The sequence below is a fragment of the Drosophila tropicalis genome, unplaced genomic scaffold, assembly GCF_018151085.1.
Source record: "Drosophila tropicalis isolate 14030-0801.00 unplaced genomic scaffold, ASM1815108v1 contig_593, whole genome shotgun sequence".
NCBI classification, from domain to species: Eukaryota; Metazoa; Arthropoda; class Insecta; order Diptera; family Drosophilidae; genus Drosophila; species Drosophila tropicalis.
Genome location: NW_027173070.1, coordinates 9,375,776 through 9,397,795, shown reverse-complemented (window position 1 = coordinate 9,397,795; position 22,020 = coordinate 9,375,776). Strand labels below are relative to the sequence as shown.

Sequence of the window (22,020 nt, the reverse complement as noted above, 5' to 3'; positions counted from 1 at the left end):
ACTTCAATTACTTTTCGCTGTCCTGCTGATAGTGGGCACTCTTAAGGTAATTTATCGGAAAAGCTAAGCCAAGCTTCACGAGGGTTTTTCATTTATCAACATATTTCTTTTAGAACCGTCATTCATTGCTGTTTCCTTGGCTGATCTTTAAAGGTATTGCTGTAGCGATAAGTATCATTAATGTAATATCCCAAACAGTATTCCGACCTCTGACAACGGAATATCTGCCAATTATTGCTGTGGGCACTATAGTCACACGTAAGCTACTTGAAACATCGGCGTTTTTGAAACAAATTCACTAACTTTCTGTTGTTTCAGTTCTAAATGTATACATCTACTATGGCATATACTCGCTCTATAAACACATTCAGGCTGCCAGGAATCAGGAGCGATCGTCTTTTAAGTAGAGAGCATCAGACTAGTTGGAATAGTGTTCTATCCATTGAATGTCATAAATTTTAGTGAATAAAGCAAATTCTGTTTCAGACGGTATAAATTTTGGTTCTTGGGTTATCACGAAAAGACGCGACGTTGTTGTTTGATTTAACCGAAGGGGCGACCCCAATGGCCAACAGATAATCACAATCACAGTTGATCGCGCTAAAGAGTGACGAAAGTTCTGTCTCAAGTCGACAGAAATAAATTTTAAAACAGTCGTAAAAGTACAGTAGATGCCAACTAAAATGAACCTCAGCAACACAGCTTCTTTGTTAGGCGAATATCATCATTATTGGCATATACTGCATATTCTGTTGTCCTACGTTGCGTATGCGTAACTTCAAGCATAGATTAAGTAATAACTTGCGTGTCCGATCATCGCATCTGATAAATTAAATATATATCGTCGATGTGAGTTGTGTGTAAATGTTTGAGTTTCTCTGAACTGAATCGGGCATAGATCTACGGGTTCTTTATAAGTCCATAAAATATTGGTCTCCCATCAGATTTCCTAACAAATTGTAAAGCTATTGAAATAATCTTTTTATATCTGTTAACAGTCAATGAACTTAATGAGACTTTCAGATAATCATATTCTTATCTCGATACCTTTCAGTTAGTGTGTGTGTGAAAGCTTTACAGTAACAAAAAGTTCGCTCTCGTTGGTTATTAATTAAACATTTGGCACAAAAATAAATTCAGTTGTCCATTAGAGTGAAGGGGAGAGCAGGCAAAATGTTGGAGCATCTATTTTTTTTACGTATCCGCGTAGCCGGCTTGGCCATTGGTTGGTTGGGAAGTCTTTTCTCACTCGTGATGATTGTCCGCATTGGCATAGCTCTGGCTTATGGTGATCCCATTGCAGAGCATTTTGTGGTCACCTTTACGCCAGAGGAAAAAGTTCATATGGGCAAGTAGAGAAATGTAATACAAATTGAACTTTTGAATTAAATGTTGAATTTCAGATCATGTAATTGGGAGCATTGGATTGGTATTTTTTGCCTTGAATATTCTTTGGTCTGCCCTGCTGATAGCTGGCATTATGAAGGTTTGAAAGAATTTTACAACTAAATTACAAATTTATGACAGTTTTCTGTTTCATTTTGTAGAATCGACACCTAATGCTGTTGCCCTGGCTGATTAAATATGGCATTGGCCTGGTGCTTTTTATAAGCTATAACTTACATCGTGTGAACAGATTCATTGAGTTACAGGGATCAATCGATATGTTGGCCTCACTGTCACGTTGTGGCCTAGGCATAGGTAAGTTACCTACGATTCATCATTGTTCTTTCCATGCTAATTTACGAGTGCCTCAAAAATTATATTAAGATAAGGGCACTATCAAAATTTCTAATCGTTTACTAATGGCTCTCGTGCTAGATTAGACATAATTTAGCCGCTTATCGCTTAACTACATAATGAAATGTTAATATTGCAGACATGTCAAGTTGATAAGTACGTAAGTTTATTATCACCAAGAAATGTGCGTTCCGACATGAAAGAAAAATTTGTGAGGGTGGACTTTTAGGAAAGAGAACAATCTTTTTCAATTCTTGACCTATGTCAATAGAAAGTTCGATGATGAAGTAGTGCATAATGAGACTTATAGCAGGATAAGCAAATGGTCTTGCTCACGCAGAGATGTAACCAATAGCGTATCCTCCCTATGATAACGTTTGAAACTGTTCAAATTTCAATATCCAAGAATGATATCTCTTCAAAAAAAAACTTTTTGGCCATCTCAAGTTCCCGATTTCCCCTACCATAATCTAACCCTTAAATCTAATATGAACCAACTTTATTTCCACCTACTTTTTTTCAGTTCTCTGCATCTATATTTACTACGGAATGTTCTCCCTCTACAAGAATATAGAGAAAGTCCGATACCAAGTTATTCCTGTGAGGAAATGAAGCTAATTTACTGAATTATTCCATAAATTAATTTATTCCATTTCTCATTGACACAAAAAATCATTAGTTTTTAAACATTCAGTTATAATAATAAAAAAATAAATATCTTCATAGTAATAATTTTAATTTGTGATATGGTCACTCGATCTTCATAAACCAAAGCTTTCAACAGACAAATAGTCATATTTCGGACAAACGTAAAATATTTTATATTAACGGATATGCTTTCTACTACCCGTTGCACACTTCTGACCAAAATATGTATACCCTTTTTGCAAGAGTATAAGACTGATCTATTTTACAATTAAATTATCAAAAAAATGTACTTATAGTTGCCCTGAAAAGCTTTCTAAGCGAATATAAAACCTTATCTGGCTTCGAAATAACTATCACGTGGGGTGTATATAATTTTATTAAAACAATAACAATTTGTAGACGATTAAAAAATATCTTCTCCAACTAAATTAAATATCCACAAAATATTTCGTTAACGTCTAACTGGTGTAAGATAATCGTCATTGGTTGGTCAGGATCTCCTGTCTTATTGTTAGCGATCAGGGTAATATGAATACCTCATGGAAATCCTGATGTGATTGCAAACAACTGGATCTCCCAGTAGAACTTATTTATAAGATGGTAATGGTAAGTTTCTCAGTAGTGCCAGCTGACAAACTTATCATTGAGCATTTCGGTCTGTCATGCTCATTGTGGGTACCACAAAGGGAATGATTAAATATATAGATATTAATATGCTACAACTTAAAAATAAATACTTTTTTTCGCTGTTACAACTCTTACATATTACTTATCATACATATGATAAGTTTTAATTTTCCTGCATTTTGTGTGGACTGACTAGAGGCATCTTTATGCTGTTTGTGTCTAGTTTAGTTTATTTATTTCCTTACATTTCTTTAAAAGGATTGATCAGCTACTTATACTATGACATATTCTCACTGGTTAAAGCAAAACACAATATCAAGACTTTAGTATTGTTCCTTAAATGGTTTCAGACTGTATTTGTTCCTATTTTCAGCTTCCATCAAAAAAATTTAAGAAACGATTAGTTCAGAAAAAATGCAACTCTATTGATAAAAAGACTTAAATGGATTCCTTGTTCTTTCGTTTTGTTTCTCTGAATTCTCTGAAACAAAAACTGTCGAACGAATTTCGCTTATATATTGTTTCATGTCATTTTGACTTCTTCTCTTAAAACTTACAGAAAAAAACTCTAAAAATTATTAAAAACATTAAAAGGTTTTCTTTATCCAAACGTTAGAACAGCTTTAATAATTTATTATAATTTATTTAATTTACTTTGTTTTTCTAAAATCTAAAAGTATATTGTGCTCCTGCTCCCCATTGAGGGCGGCTGTTGCCATAAGGTCCACCCAAATGTTGAGCATATGAACCAGTGGCATCCAGTTGATGGCGTCCATTATTGCTCTGCCAAACGGGAGCACGTCCCTGCAAACTCAAATCGAAGCCCTGACGAGGACTGCCACCGCCTCCGCCCTGCAACTGCAATTGGCGGCGTACACGAGGTGCTTCGAAATCTGGCGAATACTGCAAACAATAAAAAAATCGAAAATTAAATTTAATTCAACTTTTAGCTCTTTTCATTTTCTTTCTCTTACCGAAAAGGGTTCTGGGTTAGTGACCACAATTTCATTGTCAGGATATGGCTGAGGATAGGCAGCAGTAAGGGCACATGCCAGGCCAAGGATTAGCAAACCGAAAGTAAACTGCATTTTGAATTGTTAACGAGAGAACAAAGTGTCTTAGACTGATGTGACAAATGAAAGCAGGCGGGCTTTTTATATACATATGCAGCCAGCTAGTTCATCTCTGAGTCTTATCTGGGTGAAAGAAAGATTCCCTCTCGGAATTCCCATACAGACACCTAAACGATCTGTCTCTGAATGGAAAAAAAAAGATCAGTGGTTCACAAGTAGATCCCCGATGGGGTAATATAATACTATTGATAAGCCACTTGTGTAAATGTTGAGAATTAAAAAGTGATTCCCAATCGCGAACAAAGTGCCTACAATTTCTGTAGCTACATATATACTTTTTTTGAAAATGTTTACACACATATAAATTTTCAATCTTTGGATACATCCCAAGAATGATATTTTTATCCAAACATTTGAATAAACAAATTAGTTTTGTACATCGAATACGCATTGATTCATTTATTAAATATTTAAAAATTTCATTTTCAATTTGATTGTTTTATTGTCATTAATATAATTTAATGTATCAGGCTGCAGTTTGCAAATCAATACAACATTATTTTTCATTTATGTAAAGCTGCATTTAAATGTTAAGCGAGAGGTATTTCAGTTAGTTTTTGAATACTATTTACATTATAAAGTTAAATACTTAAGCTAAATAATGAGCAAAAATACAATTTCACCATTCGGAGAACCTTCTTGGATAGTTATTCAATATTATACGAATTAAAATATTATTATTAATAATATTTTAATCTACCTTTCTGGCTTTCTTTTAATCATTATTATCAAAGATCATCAGAAACCTTTTGAAATTAAAACCTTAACCTTAATCATTAAGAATTCTCTTGTGATTAAATCTGATGTATGTGTGTTTTGTATGAGTGTATGCTAGAACCTTGCAAAAATATATTTGAAATACTTAAAATTCCAATTCACATAGTTTAGTTTGATACACGATTGCATTTGGATATATTTCTCTATTCTAATGTGAATGTTCATTAGAAAATAGTTAGATTGAGTGATCTAGACCTGTTTGTTTCATAATAATAATATTCTATAAATATTAAGCACCTACCCAATTTAATATGACAGCTCAATAATGTTTCATCTTCTAGTATGATGTCAAATGCGACTAACTTATTGCACATTTAGATGCAGACTAAATAATCCTTTTTTTCTTGAATGCATTGCCATCTCGAGCTTATTTCTTAACAGAATACCCTGCAATCTGTAAAGATTGGTGTGATGCTAATTTTCCTCAACCTACGTATTCAGCTACGTATGTGAATATATATGAATAGTTACTTATATGCCAATTACCTTTAGCAGTTCACATATAGATTAATAAAACCATTCCATTCTAGTTATTTTCCAGCTTAAGTTTACAAAAATAAATTTTGTAGTTTTACAATTAAGTAACGTATAAATAAAATAGAAAATTTTCAAATTATCCGTTTGGATACAGGGTATAATCGATGATCAATAAAAATCTAAAAAGCAAAATGATTTTTATATATAGACTAACAAGGGAAGTACCCAACAGAAATGGCTATTACTCTCCTGTTATTGTTACTAGAAATAGGTCTGCCTTTGACTCAACCTTTGACCCCAATCCCAACTATTTAAGGTAGTTTTTGTATTGAATCTCTATTTAAAAGGGGATTCCTTATAATCACAACAATCAAATAGGGATAAGAGCATTAAATGGACTTAAATTGGAAAACAGAATAATAGTAATGCTTACATCTAAGGCAAATGTAATTTTATGAGTATGTATTCGACTATCTGATATTTACGTGATATTCGCATTTTTTTGTAGGTACATCCATCTCCATCATACATTTTCTACCATATAATAAAGCAAATCACACATGCAGAAGGTAATAATCAAGACGAGAATTCTCTTGAAATGTTCTGCACTATGATTTTGTGTGCGGAGCTATGCATATGAATTTGAAGATAGACAAAACGAATCACAATACGCAGAACTTTCCATTCAAGATTGTTGGCTACCTAAGAGGAATCTGTCTAGCTTTTGTGAATTGTGACATCATCTGCCATTTGACAAGGTCAGCGTATTTCCTTAGTTTAAAGTTCCTCATTTTTCTTGAGTAATCCCCAAATGGGAATCCAAAATCTACCCATAAGATGAATTTTATTATGAATCAGCAGCAGCAGAAGCAACGCCTACTACCTGAACCTTCGCTTTCGTTGGTCTGCCGTAATACTTAAAAAATGAATATTAACATTATTTGGTGTGTTTGTGTTGTGTGTCTGTGTGTCTTAATGTTTTAAACTTTGGCTTAATCTCTTGGATGATAAATTTTCATAGAAGATTCTTTTGACAGTTTACGCAATAAATCCAATTAGCAAAAAGCATTTTGTCTCGCCTGTCATCGTCATTGGCATGGGTATTGCTTAATTTCTTATTAACAAACAAAAAAAAAAAAAATAATAATAATAAAAATAAAAATGGAAAAAAAAAACCAACCGAGCATAAAGCACAGAAATAACATGTACAATTAAACAAATTGCAAGATCATCTTTAGCTAAGTAAATAGTAAACTCAAATCTTAAATGTTCCGGGGTAACTGAACGTGTTCAAGGATCGCTTTTTATTTCATTTGATAGTTCGAGAGATTACATGAAATCAAAAGTTGGGGAACCTATAGGTATAGATGGTGCCAAATTCATGTCTGGCTGGTGAAGTGCCACCGGGTCCACCATAATGTTGACCATATTTCCCATACAAATCCACCTCATGCCGCTTATTATCACTGGTCCAGATATTCTCGCGTCCTTGCACATTAATATGGAAGCCATCGCCACGCTGTCCTCCGCCTCCGCCCTCGAGGTTGAGAAAAGGACGAGGGGTAGTTTGATCCTCCGGTAAGGGTGAGCAAATGCCCATGCCCATGATGGTAAAACAACAGGCCAAACCTATAACAATTGTAGCTTTCATCTTGCAATGACTAATAAAGTCTTTTGCATTTCTATGCACTTTTATAGGTGCTCCAAATGGTAGGGATCCCATGAAAAGTGAATCCCCATGAGGGGTTAAAAAGGGCAACAAAAAATCCCCTCATTTGAACCACTTGTTTTTTGCTGTCTGCTTCTTTGTTTGTTTAACATTTTTACTTTGCATCAGTGCATATGCAATATGTATGTACATATGTAAGCCTTTGACAATTTTACTTTTGCCAAAGTTCAATTCGAAAATGTAACAGAAAAGTTTTTCTTTCATTTTTTTACATTATTTAATTCTCTTTACATTGAACGGTACGTTCCGTTTGTTTATTCGAAATGAAAATTCTTTGAAGCATAAGAATTTTATATTAAAATTGAATTTGTGTTATGGATACCGAAAGTCAAGGTCTTTAAGGCAGATGGTTGCCAGGACGTCTTATTGGGGTAACAAAGAACAGGAATGGAGTTAGAAAGCAAATCCCAGACCTCATGCGGAAATGTCCTAAATTTGCATTACAATTTTTGCTAGCCAAGTTCTTTTGAATGTTTTTAGCATTTTCAACTTTCGGTTATGTGGAAAAGAATACATTGATGGGGACTTATTTTCCCTATTCAACTTATCAACATTAGATTAGTAGTTTTTAAGAAATGTCTTAATATTTATTTAAGTCTATAGAAGAAGGAATTGACGCAATTGTCAGGACATCTCCAAGCATTCTTCTGACCATAGTCCTTTAAAAAGTGACCCAATTATATAAAAAGTTATTGCCTTTTTATATTCAGAAAGCTAAAAAAATACAAATCAAAACACACAATCAAATTTGTTTCGTTTTTATGTATGTAAATTATTTATTAAAAACATTTCAAAGCCACGTTTTTGGGCTTAATCGCAGTCCTAATCCTATGGGGCTTTGACGCAATTAAAAAGCTTAAATATTTAGCAACATCAACAGATAACAAAAATATTCAGGCAGCAAATATATGTTGCCCCAGAACAAATTTTATAATTAGCATTTAAATGGAAATTGACAATGTTCGGCAAATCTCTAAACAATACTGAAAAATCAAAAAATTTATATACATATAATTTCATAACTCGTCCAAAAACTCGAAAGATAAACTCTACTTATTTAATTTTGATTCTAAAATAATTATAAAGTGTATAAAAAATTCTGCTAAAATTTGTGATAACATTTGATGTTTACTTTTCATCTCATCCAGAATATATATGTATGTATGTATGTTTGTATGTGTATGTTGGTATGTAAAATAATATATTTTTGTTCAATCTTTTATTTGTTCATTTCGATTTTTACCTCCGGCTGGCTGACTGCCTCTCTCACTCAGAGGACTGGCTATCAGTAAATAGCCGCCTGATAAGGCTAGGCCACTGAAATAAATATTGTATATTTTAATTTTGTTGAAAACAGTTGTGCAGCGGATCTGGCAATCGTTGGGTATAGAAAATGCATTCACAATTACAATTTGCAGCATATATAATTGCAATTTCATTGCTTGTTGTTCTCATCTGCGAGTGGGTAAGTATACTTTTTGCAAATCGAAAATTCATTTTTAAAGAGTTTTCGGTCAACTGGCAACATTTAATTTGCAGCCAACACTAACGGCTGCCCAGGATGACGACGTTTTACTGCACATCGGTGAGATGGGTACAAAAACGCCGGAAAAATCGGAATTCCCAGTATGGGATGATGCCCATGGCGAGTGGAATGTGATGGATCATTAATTTAATAAGTTTTCAAGTCAAGTTTTTTCTAATTAATAAATAGTTCCTAACTTTTCTTTTATCACAAGACTCGACAATCGAAATCTAATTGCCCACATTAAAAACCATTCAGAACTTAGTCGTAGACGTTTAAGGACTTTCTTCTCCATTATTTTCCAAAGGCGATGAGTAGAGGCACTCGATTGTCATTTACTATCCTTCGAATCATGAATCACAACTTTTATAAATTAAATACAAATGAAATATTTTCCATTTAAATCCCAAGCTGATAGCAGATGCAAACACAATGTATATCACAGGTCATTAGGTAATACAATACAAACAGAATCTCGTTCAGAGTTTCAAAATAGATTATTGTATTGAATTGTTTGTTCAATCAGTATTTCATAAAGTCTCTTTTATAGATTAAAATAATTTCAGGCAGAGCAGAGAGTTAAAATTTGTATATATGTATTTAGAATTCCGACTTGGAAAATGTGAAAATTTTTAAGAATATTCTTTGTTTTCAAAGATATTTGTTGCCTACTTTTAGGCTTACCCATTAAAGTTGTTAAATTTCAATTGTGCATTTAGAAGTTTCAACAATTAAAAAGATATCCCTGAAAGTAGGCAAGCAAAAGTATATGTATATACTCAAATATTGTGCCTACAAAACTTTGCGCTTATATCATTCAAATTGTAAGAAAAACTTGATTTATTTTGTTATGAACTAAAATTTGTCTCATTACAAATGTGCCTTCAGTGTTTAAACCTCCTATCATTCAAATTGTAGTTAGGAGGTTTAAACACTGAAGGCACATTTGTAATGAGACAAATTTTAGTTCATAACAAAATAAATCAAGTTTTTCTCTTTATGTCCTTATAATCAAACAATATGGGGAAGTAACTATTTAAGTTTGACTATTGGTACATAAATATTTGCTTTCGAAACATTTTGTTCAAATGCCATGAATGAATTATAGTCTCAAAGAATTTGTTATCTTAAATAGTTTTTCGTTAATCACAAATTTTTTTGTTTCTGAATGAAGCGGAATAATGTGTGAAAGTTTTGTTTGAATGAAATGCGAAACAAGCCCTAAAGAAAAATCAATTCCTTAGTTCAATGGACTTTTACGATGAGTGCGTGTCAGGCTGGAATAATTGTGGCCATTAAAATTCAAGCAAGGAAGAGAACGTAAAACAAAAAACTAGCACATCCAAAACACTCAATAAGTGAGCCCAGAAGCCCAAAAACTAACAAATAAAACTAAAGGCAAATTAAGCGGCAATTAATGGTCGTTCAGGCATAGGAATAGGTTCCGAAATAGGAGCACGAGCTGGAGCTGGAGCTGAAGCGTTGGAATTCTCATGAAGCCTTGATAGCGATCGGCTCTGAGTTGTTTTTTCAATGATTTTGATTTCAAGCTGCCAAGTTTGACACGCTTTTGGGCCCAAGTGCTTAGCCAAAACGCCATCAATTCGATTTCATGGTGGCACGCAATCCAACAAAGAAAGAAAAATGGAAAAGTTTCTCTACTGCACTGCATCAGACGTTATAGAGAATATATCGAATGAAAGTCCTTGCGGCAATGTTGTAATTGCGTTAATTTTACCTCAATTGTTTTTTTCCCCTACCTTAAATGCCACGCCCCGAAAACGAAACAAACTATATATGAACGAGAAAACGTTTGTATATGTATATGTATGTGCAGCAGAGAAGGCAAACAAAATCATTGTTAGGGGGTTGCATGACTTCCGGCACTTTTGTGTCTAGCTAAGGGCTTTCTCTGTGTACTTGTGTTTGTGTGTTTGCATGTCGACGACATAATTGTGCGCCTTACAATTTAAACAAATTATCCTGCCGCCAGAGCGCCTTTGATATGACAAGTGCATGTCCTGGCCGAGCATGCCCCTTTCTAAGAAAACGTAGCACTTCTACAGCAAACAGTTCATTGACCTTAAGCCATTTGGCCAACACCAGGCCCATCGCCATGCTGTTCCACCAAATTGACCATGTCTAGCAGATCTTCATCTTCCAATTGCAATGATTCGGCTGTATCGTTTTCCCTAATTTCATAGCCATCGAAATATAGACGTATCGAATCCAGAGCCACACCCCTTTCCATACAATATAATTGCTTAATTGCCTCTGAACGTCCTAAGCAATATAGCTCAGAAGTTCCATCTATACTCTGTACTTTTATGGTTATAAGCTGCATGACTTTGATTTAGTGTTAGACAAATATAAAATGTGTTATTCTAATTTTTTGAATACTGCTTGGATTGTTCATTTACACGTGGCCTACTGATCTGTTTTCTCATTGGTTTTCCATTTCATTCAATATTTGGGCCACATCATCAAATGGGTATAGAAGGGCAGAGATTTATAAGCGTCGCTGCCAAGTGGAAACTAATAAATAAAAATTCTATTTCTCTAGACGATAAGATAGCGTTAAGTAGTTGAAGCTGCTTCAATTTGCAGGCGTACGCACTAACACACGTTCAAACGAAGAGGCTCATCGTATCTCAAATGAAAAATCAATCGACCATTCAGGTAACTCTCACACTAAATTTTACAATGGGTGATATCGTCTAGCAAATGGTGGAAAGATTCCATTTTTAATAAAGCATAAAATGATTTCAATAGCGTTAAATAAGTTGTGCTCAACACGAGTTCTTTGACTGACAATTGCATACTTTATGGGGCAAACTTCTCCAACTTTGCCTTTGCCTATAGTAGCTAAACAGAAAACCATAATGTCTTTTATTTAAGAAATAAATACGGAGCTATCGTGACACGTCAATATGAATTTCATCTGAAAAGACAGTTTGTTTCATTAGGCTTCCCCCAAGCATCGATCAAAGGTTAAAATTTAAATATTAAAAGTGCAAGTCATGCATCAATTGAGCCCATTGTACAGAGATAACTCACCGTGTGCTATCTATATGCCGCATGAACACATACAAATGACTGCTACATATACCTATATATAAAATTTATAAATATTCGTTTAGTATATTTTATTGTTTTTGTTTATTCTTTCGTAGTTTTGACTTAGTATACCCGAAATGAAACTTGCATTTGTCAGTTTGGCCACGACGCGCCCATCGTTCGGACGTGTGTGTGAGAGAGCAAAGCAGAGACACGAATTGGTCTTGGCCGGATCGTTTGCTAATTTAAATTCTAATCACTAAACGGCATGAAGTGCCTGCTGGTATTCGGACTGATTGTGGCCGTATTCGGCGCCTTTATTGGCTACGGATATTTGCTATTTACTGATTTCACACGGCCACTGCCCAAGCCCGAGTTCAATGATAATACCTATTGGGGACCCGGCGAGGGCGACAACTATGTACCCGATGAGGAGATCTATGAATTTAAATTGCAAGTGCCAAGTGAAGATATCGAGGATTTGCGTAAACAATTGAATCGCACACTACGTCTAACCGAGCCGCTGGATGGGATTGCCTTTGAGTATGGCTTTAATACCTATGCCCTGCAACAGTTTGCGGATTACTGGCGCGACAAGTATCTAACCGTCTGGGATGAACGTGAGGAGTATCTCAATTCATTGAAACAGTTTACAACCGAGATACAAGGGTGAGTCTCGGTGTGCCGATAATATATTATCTATAAAGTAAATTCTTATCGTTTAATTTCTTAGACTAAATATACATTTCATACACGAACATGTCAAAGAGGAGGCAAAGGCCAGAAAGCATGTCTACCCACTGCTTCTTCTTCATGGCTGGCCGGGATCGGTGAGGGAATTTTACGATTTTATCCCCATGTTGGGCAAAGATCAAAATGTCTCTGACTACGCTTTCGATGTGGTTGCCCCATCTCTGGTGGGCTTTGGCTTCTCCGATGTAAGATTCAAGTTGAAAGAATTGGAATATTCTATTAACCTTGCTTATATTTTTTAGGCTGCAACTCGTCCTGGTTTCAATGCTGCTGAAATGGCCACAGTAATGAGGAATTTAATGTTGCGTCTGGGCTATAAGGAATTCTTTGTTCAGGGTGGCGATTGGGGCAGCATTATTGGCAGCAATCTGGCCACATTATATCCGGAAAATGTTTTGGGCTATCATTCCAATATGTGTGTGCTACATACTCCTTTGGCTTTCCTCAAGGGCATCTATGCCAGCTATTTCCCGGAAAAGGTTTTACCCTCTCGCTTCTTCATCGATCATCATTTCCCGCTGTGGGAAAAGTATGAGGGACTGCTCAAGGAAAGCGGTTATTTCCACATACAGGCTACCAAACCGGATACCATAGGCGCTGCCCTAACTTCTAGTCCTGTGGCCCTGGCCACATATATATTGGAAAAGTTCCAGACCTGCGCTGGACCGGGTTTGGCCCAAGATTTTGGTGCCATTACCACTGTCTACGGTCTTGAAGCTGTCTTGGATAACTTAATGATCTACTATTTGAGTAATTCGGCCACCACGGCAGCTCGTTTCTATGCGGAGAACGTGTCCAAGGAGTACAGAGCATTGCAATTGGATCGCGTTCAATCACCCGTTCCCATGGGTTGTGCCCGCTTCCGCAATGATTTGCCAGCGGCCTTTGATTGGCAGCTGCGGGACAAGTTCCCCAATCTGAAGCATAGCATGTATTTCCAACAAGGTGGTCACTTTGCCGCCATGGAGATGCCTTCTATGTTGTATAATGATTTCACAACCTTTGTACGCAAACTCGCTCTGCACGGGGAGACTTTTTAGACCAAATTTAATTGATGTCTCCATGTACATATGTATTAAAGAACTCCCACTATATTATATATAGTTAGAAACCTCCACCAAGCCGTAAAATGTTTTGTTAGTCAACTGCCTCAATTTCTATTCGATTTTAGGAACGTTTTGTTATACCTCTAAAAGAAATTGAAAGAAAACGAAAAACGACAATCAAATACAATTCAAATAACTAAAAGTAATCAACTGTATATGAATTTTGGGGTAATTTTTAAAGTGTTTTAAAAAACATATGACTTGGATCTTCTAATTTTCGACACGTTAGACCAATATCAAACTTCATAAATGTTTAAAAAGGGTTTGTAATATAAGCAAGTTTTGAAACATTAAACTTAAACATTAAGTACTGACATACTGAGAGGCAGTAGCAGTGAAAGTATTTCTGGTAACCTTAGTAGCTATCTAAAAAAATGAGAAGTCAGTGCTCGTTTTATATTCAGATTTTATTTATTTTTTTAATATTTTTGTTCTTAGCCCTTTTAATCTTTGCGCCAAAGTCAAAAGTAATTCGAAATATAGCAATCATAATTGCCCAAGTACCAAAGACCACTTCAAAAGTGAACGAAATGTTTCATTTGTGTTGTTTTTTTAGCTGCTACGAGGGTGGCTCGAAAAGTTTTGGTTTATTTTTTCACAATTCATTTTATAAATGTTCTAACTCAAACTAAACAAAACTTCTTAAGTTCTATTATCAACAGAGTTTGGATAAGTATTTAGAGCAACAAATCTCTCGAATTACCCCAGGTTTCTAGAGATTAGTTAGTGGGAAATTTAAAGTCTATTGGAACAATTTTAATTTGTGTTTATTATTTTGTCTAGATGACGATTGATTAGCTACCCAGGTATATATTTTATTACCAAAGTAAGCATGACGAGGCGAGAAAAACCGACACCTCAGATAGTTAGACACATAATGTCAATCAATTTAAATTATTTCCAACTTTTCAAAATTACAGTAAAACAAAAACCAAATAAAACGCGTTTTATACAGGAAATTGGAATCAAGAATGACTCTCTTTTAAGATGTCTTTAAAGAACTCATTTTTGAAATTAAAAAACTTTATTTTCAAAAGTAAACAATATATTTTGAAACACTTTTTAAGATAATGTACAAGTTCTAAGAAAACAGTTTAAGCAAAAGATCATCAAAATCTTAAATGTAAATTTAGTCGTGATCGAAAATGGAAATTTACTAGATCTTTTAGATTAGATACTTTCTGATGTACGCATCTTATTTGACAGAAATGGACAGATCGTTTTACTATAACATATAGAAATTGATTTACCTGAAGACAGCTTAATATTGTACTCACTCTCGAAATGATTCATAATTATACCATCAATTTTTTGTGATTAATTCTTACGAAATACACAAAAAGCAAATTGTAATTATTTTTGTATGTATGTAATTGCATATAGCATTTATACTTATGTATTTGTTGTGTACTGCAAATTTCGGTTTCAAAAAAGCTTTTTTAAATTTGACCTTGGCATAAACGATTGGAACGGAGGGGGGACAGCCATCCACAGTGTGGATCGAGTAGGCCAGTGGGCCAGCCGATCATGAAAGCTCCCCCTAGAGCATTTTGTGTGATAAGAGTCTTTGTGATTGATCAATTGAATTCTAAGCGTGAATTGTAGACAATTGGAGATTATGGAGAATAATTTGACAGAGTCATGCTAGCCGGCAAGCTTTTTGGCTCTCCCGCTAGCCCAACCCCCTCCCGTAACGACGATGAAATCAAACATTAAGCATGACAAAGCTTCAAAGCTTTCAAACAATGCCGATCTTACATTTTCCTCGGTTTGTTTCTTAATAATTTAGTTCAATTTGATCTTTCGTGCCGGCTGGACGCGTTTAGTAGTAGTTTGTATATATATATTTATAGATATTTCTGATCCCCTGATACATTATGGCAGGGGTGGGTAGCACTTTAGTTCGTATATCGGTTGCAGGCATTGCAATTTTATTTTTCGTTGGCTATAAAAACTACCGGGACTTATCAGCTCCTGGCAAGCGACCCGATTTGGATACAGAGGCCTATTGGGGTCCTGGAGACAAAGCCTTGTACAAAGAGAATAAGGCGATATTGCCATTTGATATAAGTGTTGATCCTGCAGTAAGTATCTATAACAAATTTGGTGAGCTGTAAGTGAATATCTTTTACCCTTGTCTTCAGATCATAACCGATTTAAAGGGACAACTGAGTCGCCCTTTGAAATTGCAAGAACCTTTGGAGGGCGTTGGATTTCAATATGGTTTCAATTCCAAAGAACTGCGTAATGTGGTGAAATACTGGCGCGACACTTATCTAAACAAATGGAGCGAACGCGAGGAGTATCTTAAGAAATTTGAGCATTTCCAAACAGAGATTCAGGGGTGAGTTATAGTTTTTGGTTATGCAAACCATCCAGCTCCGGGTCAAACTAATTATGCGAAATGAGAAAGCTGAAGATAGAGATTTAAAAATAAAATAGTGTTACCTAATGACTATATTAACCCATCGCCCATTAACCTTTTCCCCCCCAATATATTCAATTTGTGTAGACTCAAAATGCATTTCATCCACGCTAAACCCACCAAAACGACTGGCAAAAAAGTGTTGCCCCTTTTGTTAATGCACGGCTGGCCGGGCACAGTGCGTGAATTTTACGATTTCATTCCATTGCTGACCACCCCGAACGATAAGAGCGATTATGTATTCGAGGTGATTGCACCCAGTCTGCCGGGCTACGGTTGGTCTCAGGTAATGAAACTTGTCACAATAAAGAATAATAAATTTTTTAATTATGGAATATTTTCTTCGGCAGGGCTCCTCTAAGACAGGACTTGGCGTGGCTCAAGTTTCGGTGATCATGCGAAATCTGATGTTGCGTCTGGGATTCCAAAAGTTTGTGATTCAAGGTGGCGATTGGGGTTCTCTTATTGGTTCGAATGTGGCCTCTCTGTTCCCTGAGAATGTTCTGGCCTATCATTCGAATATGTGCACCAATAACAGTCCCATGGGCAGCATCCAATTGATTTTGGCATCCGTATTTCCCAGTTACTTTTTGGATAGTCAACATGCTCACTTCTATAAGGGAGTGGGTGATTTGTTTGCCCACATTCTGGAGGAGATGGGCTATGCCCATATACAAGCCACAAAACCAGATACTGTCGGTAGTGCCTTGGCCGATAATCCCGTGGGACTTGCCGCCTATATCATTGAAAAGTTCTCCACCTGGACGAATCCCGCTTTTAGAAATCTTGAAGATGGCGGCCTGACGAAGCGTTTTACCTATGATCAGTTGTTGGATAACATAATGATATACTATGTGACCAATTCGATAACCACCTCGATGCGTCTATATTCGGAATCGATGAACAAGGCCCAGTTGGGTCTGAATGTGGATTCAGTGCCCATTCAGGCCAAGGCTGGTTGTGCCCACTTCTTGCACGAATTGGCCCATACATCCGATAAGCAATTGGCCAATAAGTTCCCAAATCTTATCCATACCACACATTACACAGATGGTGGACATTTTCCAGCCTTTGAATTGCCCGAGACTCTGTATGCCGATTTTACGGCATTCATTAAAAAAGCAGCTTTAGTTTAAGTTTACATGTTTGGCGTTGGTTACGAAATAAACAAGAAATAAATAAATAAACATAAAGACTGTGTTTTATGAAGAATTCTTGCAGAAAACCGGTTGGAAACCGTTTGAAAAGACATAACAGAAAAAAAAAAAAAAACGAAAGTTTGAAGAGGGTTTCGTTTACCTGAAGGTTTTGTATATACCTAAATATATAGATAGAGGGAGAGGTGTATGGAATACACAATCGTTTGCAGGAGCGGCTTGGGAGAAAAGAGGTGGCCCTTTAAACTAAAGCGGTTAAAAATTTGATAGAAAGCAAAAAAAATGAGAAAGAATTTGCACAAAACTTCTTTAGATAAAAACCATGAAAGCATTTCGGCCCCAACTTTTCTAAATCCCTCCCTGATCGTGAGTATATATTTATTGATGTGCAGCTGCGACGCAAAAAGTAACAAACAATTAGTGAGCCGGCAAAGTTTTGGGCTGAATACATGAAAAGCTTTTAGGTAAATAAACAAAACCTACCCAACCCACTCTTGGTCTACAACGACCTGAGCTACACACTACACTTAACCAATAACAAAGTGATGGTCATGATGAGTAAACTAAAGTATTAGCTAGTCTGAGATGTAGGGCATTCAAAGTGGGCACAAAATGTGCCTTATCATCGTGCGCTGGTCGAAGTTCTATGAGCCGGCTCAGTTTTTAGGTTCTAGTGATATGCTTCTAAAGCGAAAGCTAACTGCAATCTCAGCGAACTGATTAGACGAGAACACTTCACGCTCGGACGCAGACAGAGCGAGAGAGAGAGACACAGACACAGTCGGTCGGTAGTATATTAGCGACTTTGAAACCGTCCAAATGTCACCTATAACACGGATTTTGGTGCTCCTCCTGGCCATTGGAGGAGGCATGGTCTATAAGCAGATTAACCAACTGTGGGGCGATTTGCCAGCCCCTAAGTTGGATCTTGAAGAATGGTGGGGTGATGAGGCAGAGCCCAAGGATTATGAAGCCTATGTGGCGAATACATCGGAAGTGATTAACAATCGTCTTAGCTACCCGGAGGCGGTAAGTTAAATTTAAAGGAGTATAAAAAGAGTATTAAGGAGATTTATCTAATGTAGACCATCAATGACTTGATCGCACAACTGAATCGCACTCTACGTTTGACTCCACCCTTGGAGGGTGTGGCCTTTGAATATGGCTTCAATAGTGATTATTTGAAGGAACTGGTTAAATATTGGCGTGACGATTACCTGCCGCGTTGGCGAGAACGTGAAGTGTTCCTCTGGCAGTTCAATCAGTTCACCACCGATATACAGGGGTAAGATAGCTTATCTAGAAATATTTTGTTGACGTCTTGGATGATAATGGATGATAATATACATATTTCAGACTACGCATGCATTTCCTTCACCTGATGGTTTATGATCAAAACAAAGTGGGTAAGCAACACTATCCGGTCCTATTGCTCCATGGTTGGCCAGGTTCCGTGCGGGAATTTTACGATTTTATACATTTGCTGCATCAATCGAACTTGGATGAGAGCAACAAGTATATATTCAATGTGATTGTGCCCAGTATGCCGGGTTATGCCTGGTCGCAGGGCACTTCCCGTCCAGGATTGGGACCTGCCCAGGTGGCCGTTGTGATGCGTAATCTTATGTTGCGTCTGGGCTATAAGAAATTCTTTGTACAAGGTGGAGATTGGGGTTCAATTGTTGGCTCCCATCTGGCTACCTTGTTCCCTGAAAATGTGTTGGGCTATCACTCGAATATGTGCAATAATCTGAGTCCCAAGAGTCAGCTGAAGGGTCTATTGGCTAGCTTCTGGCCAAGTCTATATGCTCCCAGTGGTTATGAGGATTTCTTTTTCCCCAAATCTCGAGAATTCAATTATTTGATTGAGGAGAGCGGCTACTTCCATTTGCAGGCCACCAAGCCCGATACCATAGGAGCTGCCCTCACCGATAATCCAGTGGGTCTGGCGGCTTATATACTCGAAAAGTTTTCCACTTGGACTAATCCTGGCTATCGCTCACTGGCCGATGGTGGCATCACGAAACGCTATAAATTGGATGCCCTTTTGGATAATTTAATGATTTATTATTTAACCAATTCGATAACCACCTCACAGCGCCTCTATGCCGAGGCTTATACCAAGGAGCAAAGGGAATTGCGTTTAGAACGTGTTCCCACTTCAGTCCCGACAGGATGTGCTCGTTTCAAGCATGATATAATGCAATTTCTGGACGCACAATTGGAATATAAATACAAAAATTTAATTCATAGCACATACTACAAGAATGGAGGACATTTTGCTGCCCTCGAAGTGCCGCAGGTCCTGTACAAGGACTTTATCGAATTTGTTAAGAAAGTGGAACGTAAATTCAAAATTCCAACATTGTAAATACCCAAAAAAGAATTCGTAGTTTGTAATATGAAAATAAACAAAATTTTTGTAACTTGAAAGGATATTTTGAAAATGTGTGAGAATTTATCGTTTCCAACGATCGTCATCTCTATGCGATAAATTGTCCTGTAGTGTAGTGCTGCAAAACGCCTCAAAGCTCAGATCAGTAGAAGCTTTTGCCAGAAGCGCATGTCTCGAAAGAAGGAAGCGTAAAGAAAAGGAGAGGAGACACTGCAACTGAAGCATTTTTTAATTTGTCAATTTTTTTTTTTTTTTTGTGTTATCCATCAGAGCAGGCTGGACCTTTCCGACGTTCGTCGTAACATAGTGAATAGTATTATATAGCAAATTGTCATATTACTCGTACTTTCTACTAGCATAATATACAAAAGAAATACTAAAGATGAGCGATCTCAAGTTAACTGTAGCTTTGACCAGTGTCAACTCGGAGAATATGTCACGTCATGATATGCTTCAATGGGTTAACAATACAGTCGATGGACAGTTTAAGAAGATCGAGGAGCTATGCTCCGGTGAGTCGCAGTCATTCTTGAAATTCGAAACGGATTGAACATTTGCTTCTTTCAGGTGTAGCCTATTGCCAGATGATGGAGTTGATATTTCCCAATTGCATTAATCTGAAGCGTGTCAAAATGGCTGCCAAATTGGAACACGAGTGTCTACACAATTTGAAACTCTTTCAAGCCGCTTTCATACGTCTCAAGCTGGACAAAACAGTGCCCATTGATCGTTTGATGAAGGGGCGTTTTCAAGATAATTTTGAATTCTTACAATGGTTCAAAAAGTTCTTCGACTCGCAGGGTCTTGGCAATTTGGAGAATTTGAAATCGGCAGCCAACACCGTGAAGCCGATTAAACCGCGTTGCTTTAAGAAAGAGCCATCTCCAGTCCCAATCATTGAGAATACATCACCGAATGTCGTCGATATAGACGAATTAAATGGCGAACTTCAGACATTAAACATTAAATGTGGAAGCACTGCGGAATCACGCGATGAATGCTATGCCAAATTGCGTAATATTGAATTGCTATTGGAGGATGTGATGAAGACAAATCAGCATATGGAGTTCTGTAAGCGTTTGTGTGCCGTTCTCTATGATCAACCGGAAGGGGCCAATGATAGCAATGGCAGTGCCAATGCCAGACCTAGCCTGAGTCCAAGACCAGAATTAGTCAATCAATGTACTGAATAATTACAACTTATAAGACTTATATATTTACATTAAATTTTCGAAATATTATCTACCATCAATCAGGTGAGTTATCTTCATCGGAACAGGCGGAGGAGGACGAGCTGGCATAGTCTCCTACTAAGCTTACAATTGGAGGTTTCGCAACTTCTTTTGACTTGCGTTTTATACCCAAATCCTGCAATTGCAGCTGCGAGTTAAGAGCCTTCTGCCTCTTGGTGCCTCCAAACGTGGTAGTGGTGGCGCCTGGAAGTGCTGGTCTTATGAGAAGATCCAAACGCTGTTCAGCTTCCCTTTCCAAGGCTGTTTTGGTTTGCAGTTTCATTAAAGCTGCCATTTCACGATCTTGTTTGCTCTCGGGCAGCAAAGCTATGTCCAGACTACTTTTAGCCAAAAGCTGACGATCCAGTTCCTGTTGCCCTTTGATCTCTTGCTTCTGTTGTCGGAATTCGGCACGCAGGCGACAATTGGCTTCATAGCTATCATCCCAAACACCTTGATTCCGTTCCACAAGCTTTTGTAGCACTGGTTTAGCATCGCTTGCCGCCTTAACATCTTTGGCCTGATGTTCCAGCTTATACATGGCATCATCGAAGAGTCGCTTCTGCACTTCTTTGGTTTCTGGCACCACCTGCTCATTTTGTAGCGGATCCCACCGATTCTCTTGGCGACGTGCCCCAGACAGTATCACATAGTCCAGGTTACCAGGGTCTGTTTGAATCTCAAAGTGATTTTCGCACAAATGGCATTTCATTCGGAATTTGTAAATGGGAGTGGAGAAGTACATGCCCACCTTAGTCTTCTCGGCATTGTAGCGCACACCCATGCCAATGTGATTCTTGCAGCCATCACACCAGATATTATAGGGCATCTCGAAACGTATTATGATGACTCCCATGTGGATTTTACGAGCACGTTCCCGCAAGGCATGGGTGCCGCGAAACTTATTTAGTCCGCCCTTCTTAGGATCATAGTCCGGCGGATAGTATTTGTTTTGTCCCTTGCGTTCGCCCATTTTTAGTGATTTTTGGATAAATCGCTAGAAACTTATTTGAAAATTGTACACAAATAATGAAAAAGTGGACAGCTGATAGTGGAACTTATCTAGGGGTGGGTATTTTTTACCTTCCACATGGGACACGAAGGCGGCAAATATCGAATATGGGGGATTAATTTAATTGTTAAAACAAGAAAATATGTGAATAATTAACTCTTTTTTAAAATTTTTATTATTTGTACTGCATTATTTGAATGAACATTGAATTTTTGAAGTTGCCCATC

The 22,020-nt window shown here is 37.0% G+C and overlaps 8 protein-coding genes and 1 long non-coding RNA gene across 9 annotated transcripts; 6 read left to right on the top strand and 3 right to left on the bottom strand.

Annotated features, from left to right (window-relative positions):
- Positions 1-1,152: 1,152 nt before the first annotated feature.
- Positions 1,153-2,400, top strand: LOC137577940 (uncharacterized). Its single transcript, XM_068291537.1, has 4 exons — positions 1,153-1,348; positions 1,404-1,486; positions 1,548-1,701; positions 2,264-2,400. The coding sequence occupies exons 1-4, from the start codon at positions 1,174-1,176 to the stop codon at positions 2,350-2,352; spliced, it is 501 nt and encodes a 166-aa protein (XP_068147638.1). The 5' UTR covers positions 1,153-1,173; the 3' UTR covers positions 2,353-2,400.
- A 1,210-nt stretch (positions 2,401-3,610) lies between these two features.
- LOC137577165 (diptericin A-like) lies at positions 3,611-4,129 on the bottom strand. Its single transcript, XM_068290561.1, has 2 exons — positions 3,990-4,129; positions 3,611-3,918 (listed from the first exon to the last, which is right to left on the bottom strand). The coding sequence occupies exons 1-2, from the start codon at positions 4,101-4,103 to the stop codon at positions 3,679-3,681; spliced, it is 354 nt and encodes a 117-aa protein (XP_068146662.1). The 5' UTR covers positions 4,104-4,129; the 3' UTR covers positions 3,611-3,678.
- A 2,542-nt stretch (positions 4,130-6,671) lies between these two features.
- On the bottom strand, positions 6,672-7,048 carry LOC137577444 (diptericin A-like). The gene has a single exon (XM_068290913.1). The coding sequence runs from the start codon at positions 7,006-7,008 to the stop codon at positions 6,742-6,744; it is 267 nt and encodes an 88-aa protein (XP_068147014.1). The 5' UTR covers positions 7,009-7,048; the 3' UTR covers positions 6,672-6,741.
- A 1,308-nt stretch (positions 7,049-8,356) lies between these two features.
- Positions 8,357-8,871, top strand: LOC137577705 (uncharacterized). The gene is made up of 2 exons (XR_011032455.1): positions 8,357-8,596; positions 8,671-8,871. It is a non-coding gene; the product is annotated as an uncharacterized lncRNA (long non-coding RNA).
- Positions 8,872-11,881: 3,010 nt separating this feature from the next.
- Jheh3 (Juvenile hormone epoxide hydrolase 3) lies at positions 11,882-13,718 on the top strand. Its single transcript, XM_068289230.1, has 3 exons — positions 11,882-12,382; positions 12,447-12,651; positions 12,709-13,718. Exons 1-3 carry the CDS (start codon positions 11,982-11,984, stop codon positions 13,504-13,506), a joined length of 1,404 nt encoding a protein of 467 aa, XP_068145331.1. The 5' UTR covers positions 11,882-11,981; the 3' UTR covers positions 13,507-13,718.
- Positions 13,719-15,369: 1,651 nt separating this feature from the next.
- Jheh2 (Juvenile hormone epoxide hydrolase 2) lies at positions 15,370-17,190 on the top strand. The gene is made up of 4 exons (XM_068288688.1): positions 15,370-15,656; positions 15,717-15,916; positions 16,085-16,283; positions 16,348-17,190. The coding sequence occupies exons 1-4, from the start codon at positions 15,450-15,452 to the stop codon at positions 17,131-17,133; spliced, it is 1,392 nt and encodes a 463-aa protein (XP_068144789.1). The 5' UTR covers positions 15,370-15,449; the 3' UTR covers positions 17,134-17,190.
- A 638-nt stretch (positions 17,191-17,828) lies between these two features.
- On the top strand, positions 17,829-19,587 carry Jheh1 (Juvenile hormone epoxide hydrolase 1). Its single transcript, XM_068290012.1, has 3 exons — positions 17,829-18,183; positions 18,240-18,439; positions 18,511-19,587. Exons 1-3 carry the CDS (start codon positions 17,974-17,976, stop codon positions 19,523-19,525), a joined length of 1,425 nt encoding a protein of 474 aa, XP_068146113.1. The 5' UTR covers positions 17,829-17,973; the 3' UTR covers positions 19,526-19,587.
- Positions 19,588-19,703: 116 nt separating this feature from the next.
- Positions 19,704-20,801, top strand: LOC137576750 (microtubule-associated protein RP/EB family member 3). The gene is made up of 2 exons (XM_068290014.1): positions 19,704-20,061; positions 20,117-20,801. The coding sequence occupies exons 1-2, from the start codon at positions 19,932-19,934 to the stop codon at positions 20,740-20,742; spliced, it is 756 nt and encodes a 251-aa protein (XP_068146115.1). The 5' UTR covers positions 19,704-19,931; the 3' UTR covers positions 20,743-20,801.
- Positions 20,743-21,919, bottom strand: LOC137576749 (coiled-coil domain-containing protein 130 homolog). The gene is made up of 2 exons (XM_068290013.1): positions 21,865-21,919; positions 20,743-21,785 (listed from the first exon to the last, which is right to left on the bottom strand). Exon 2 carries the CDS (start codon positions 21,752-21,754, stop codon positions 20,798-20,800), a length of 957 nt encoding a protein of 318 aa, XP_068146114.1. The 5' UTR covers positions 21,755-21,785; positions 21,865-21,919; the 3' UTR covers positions 20,743-20,797.
- Between the last annotated feature and the right edge of the window lie 101 nt (positions 21,920-22,020).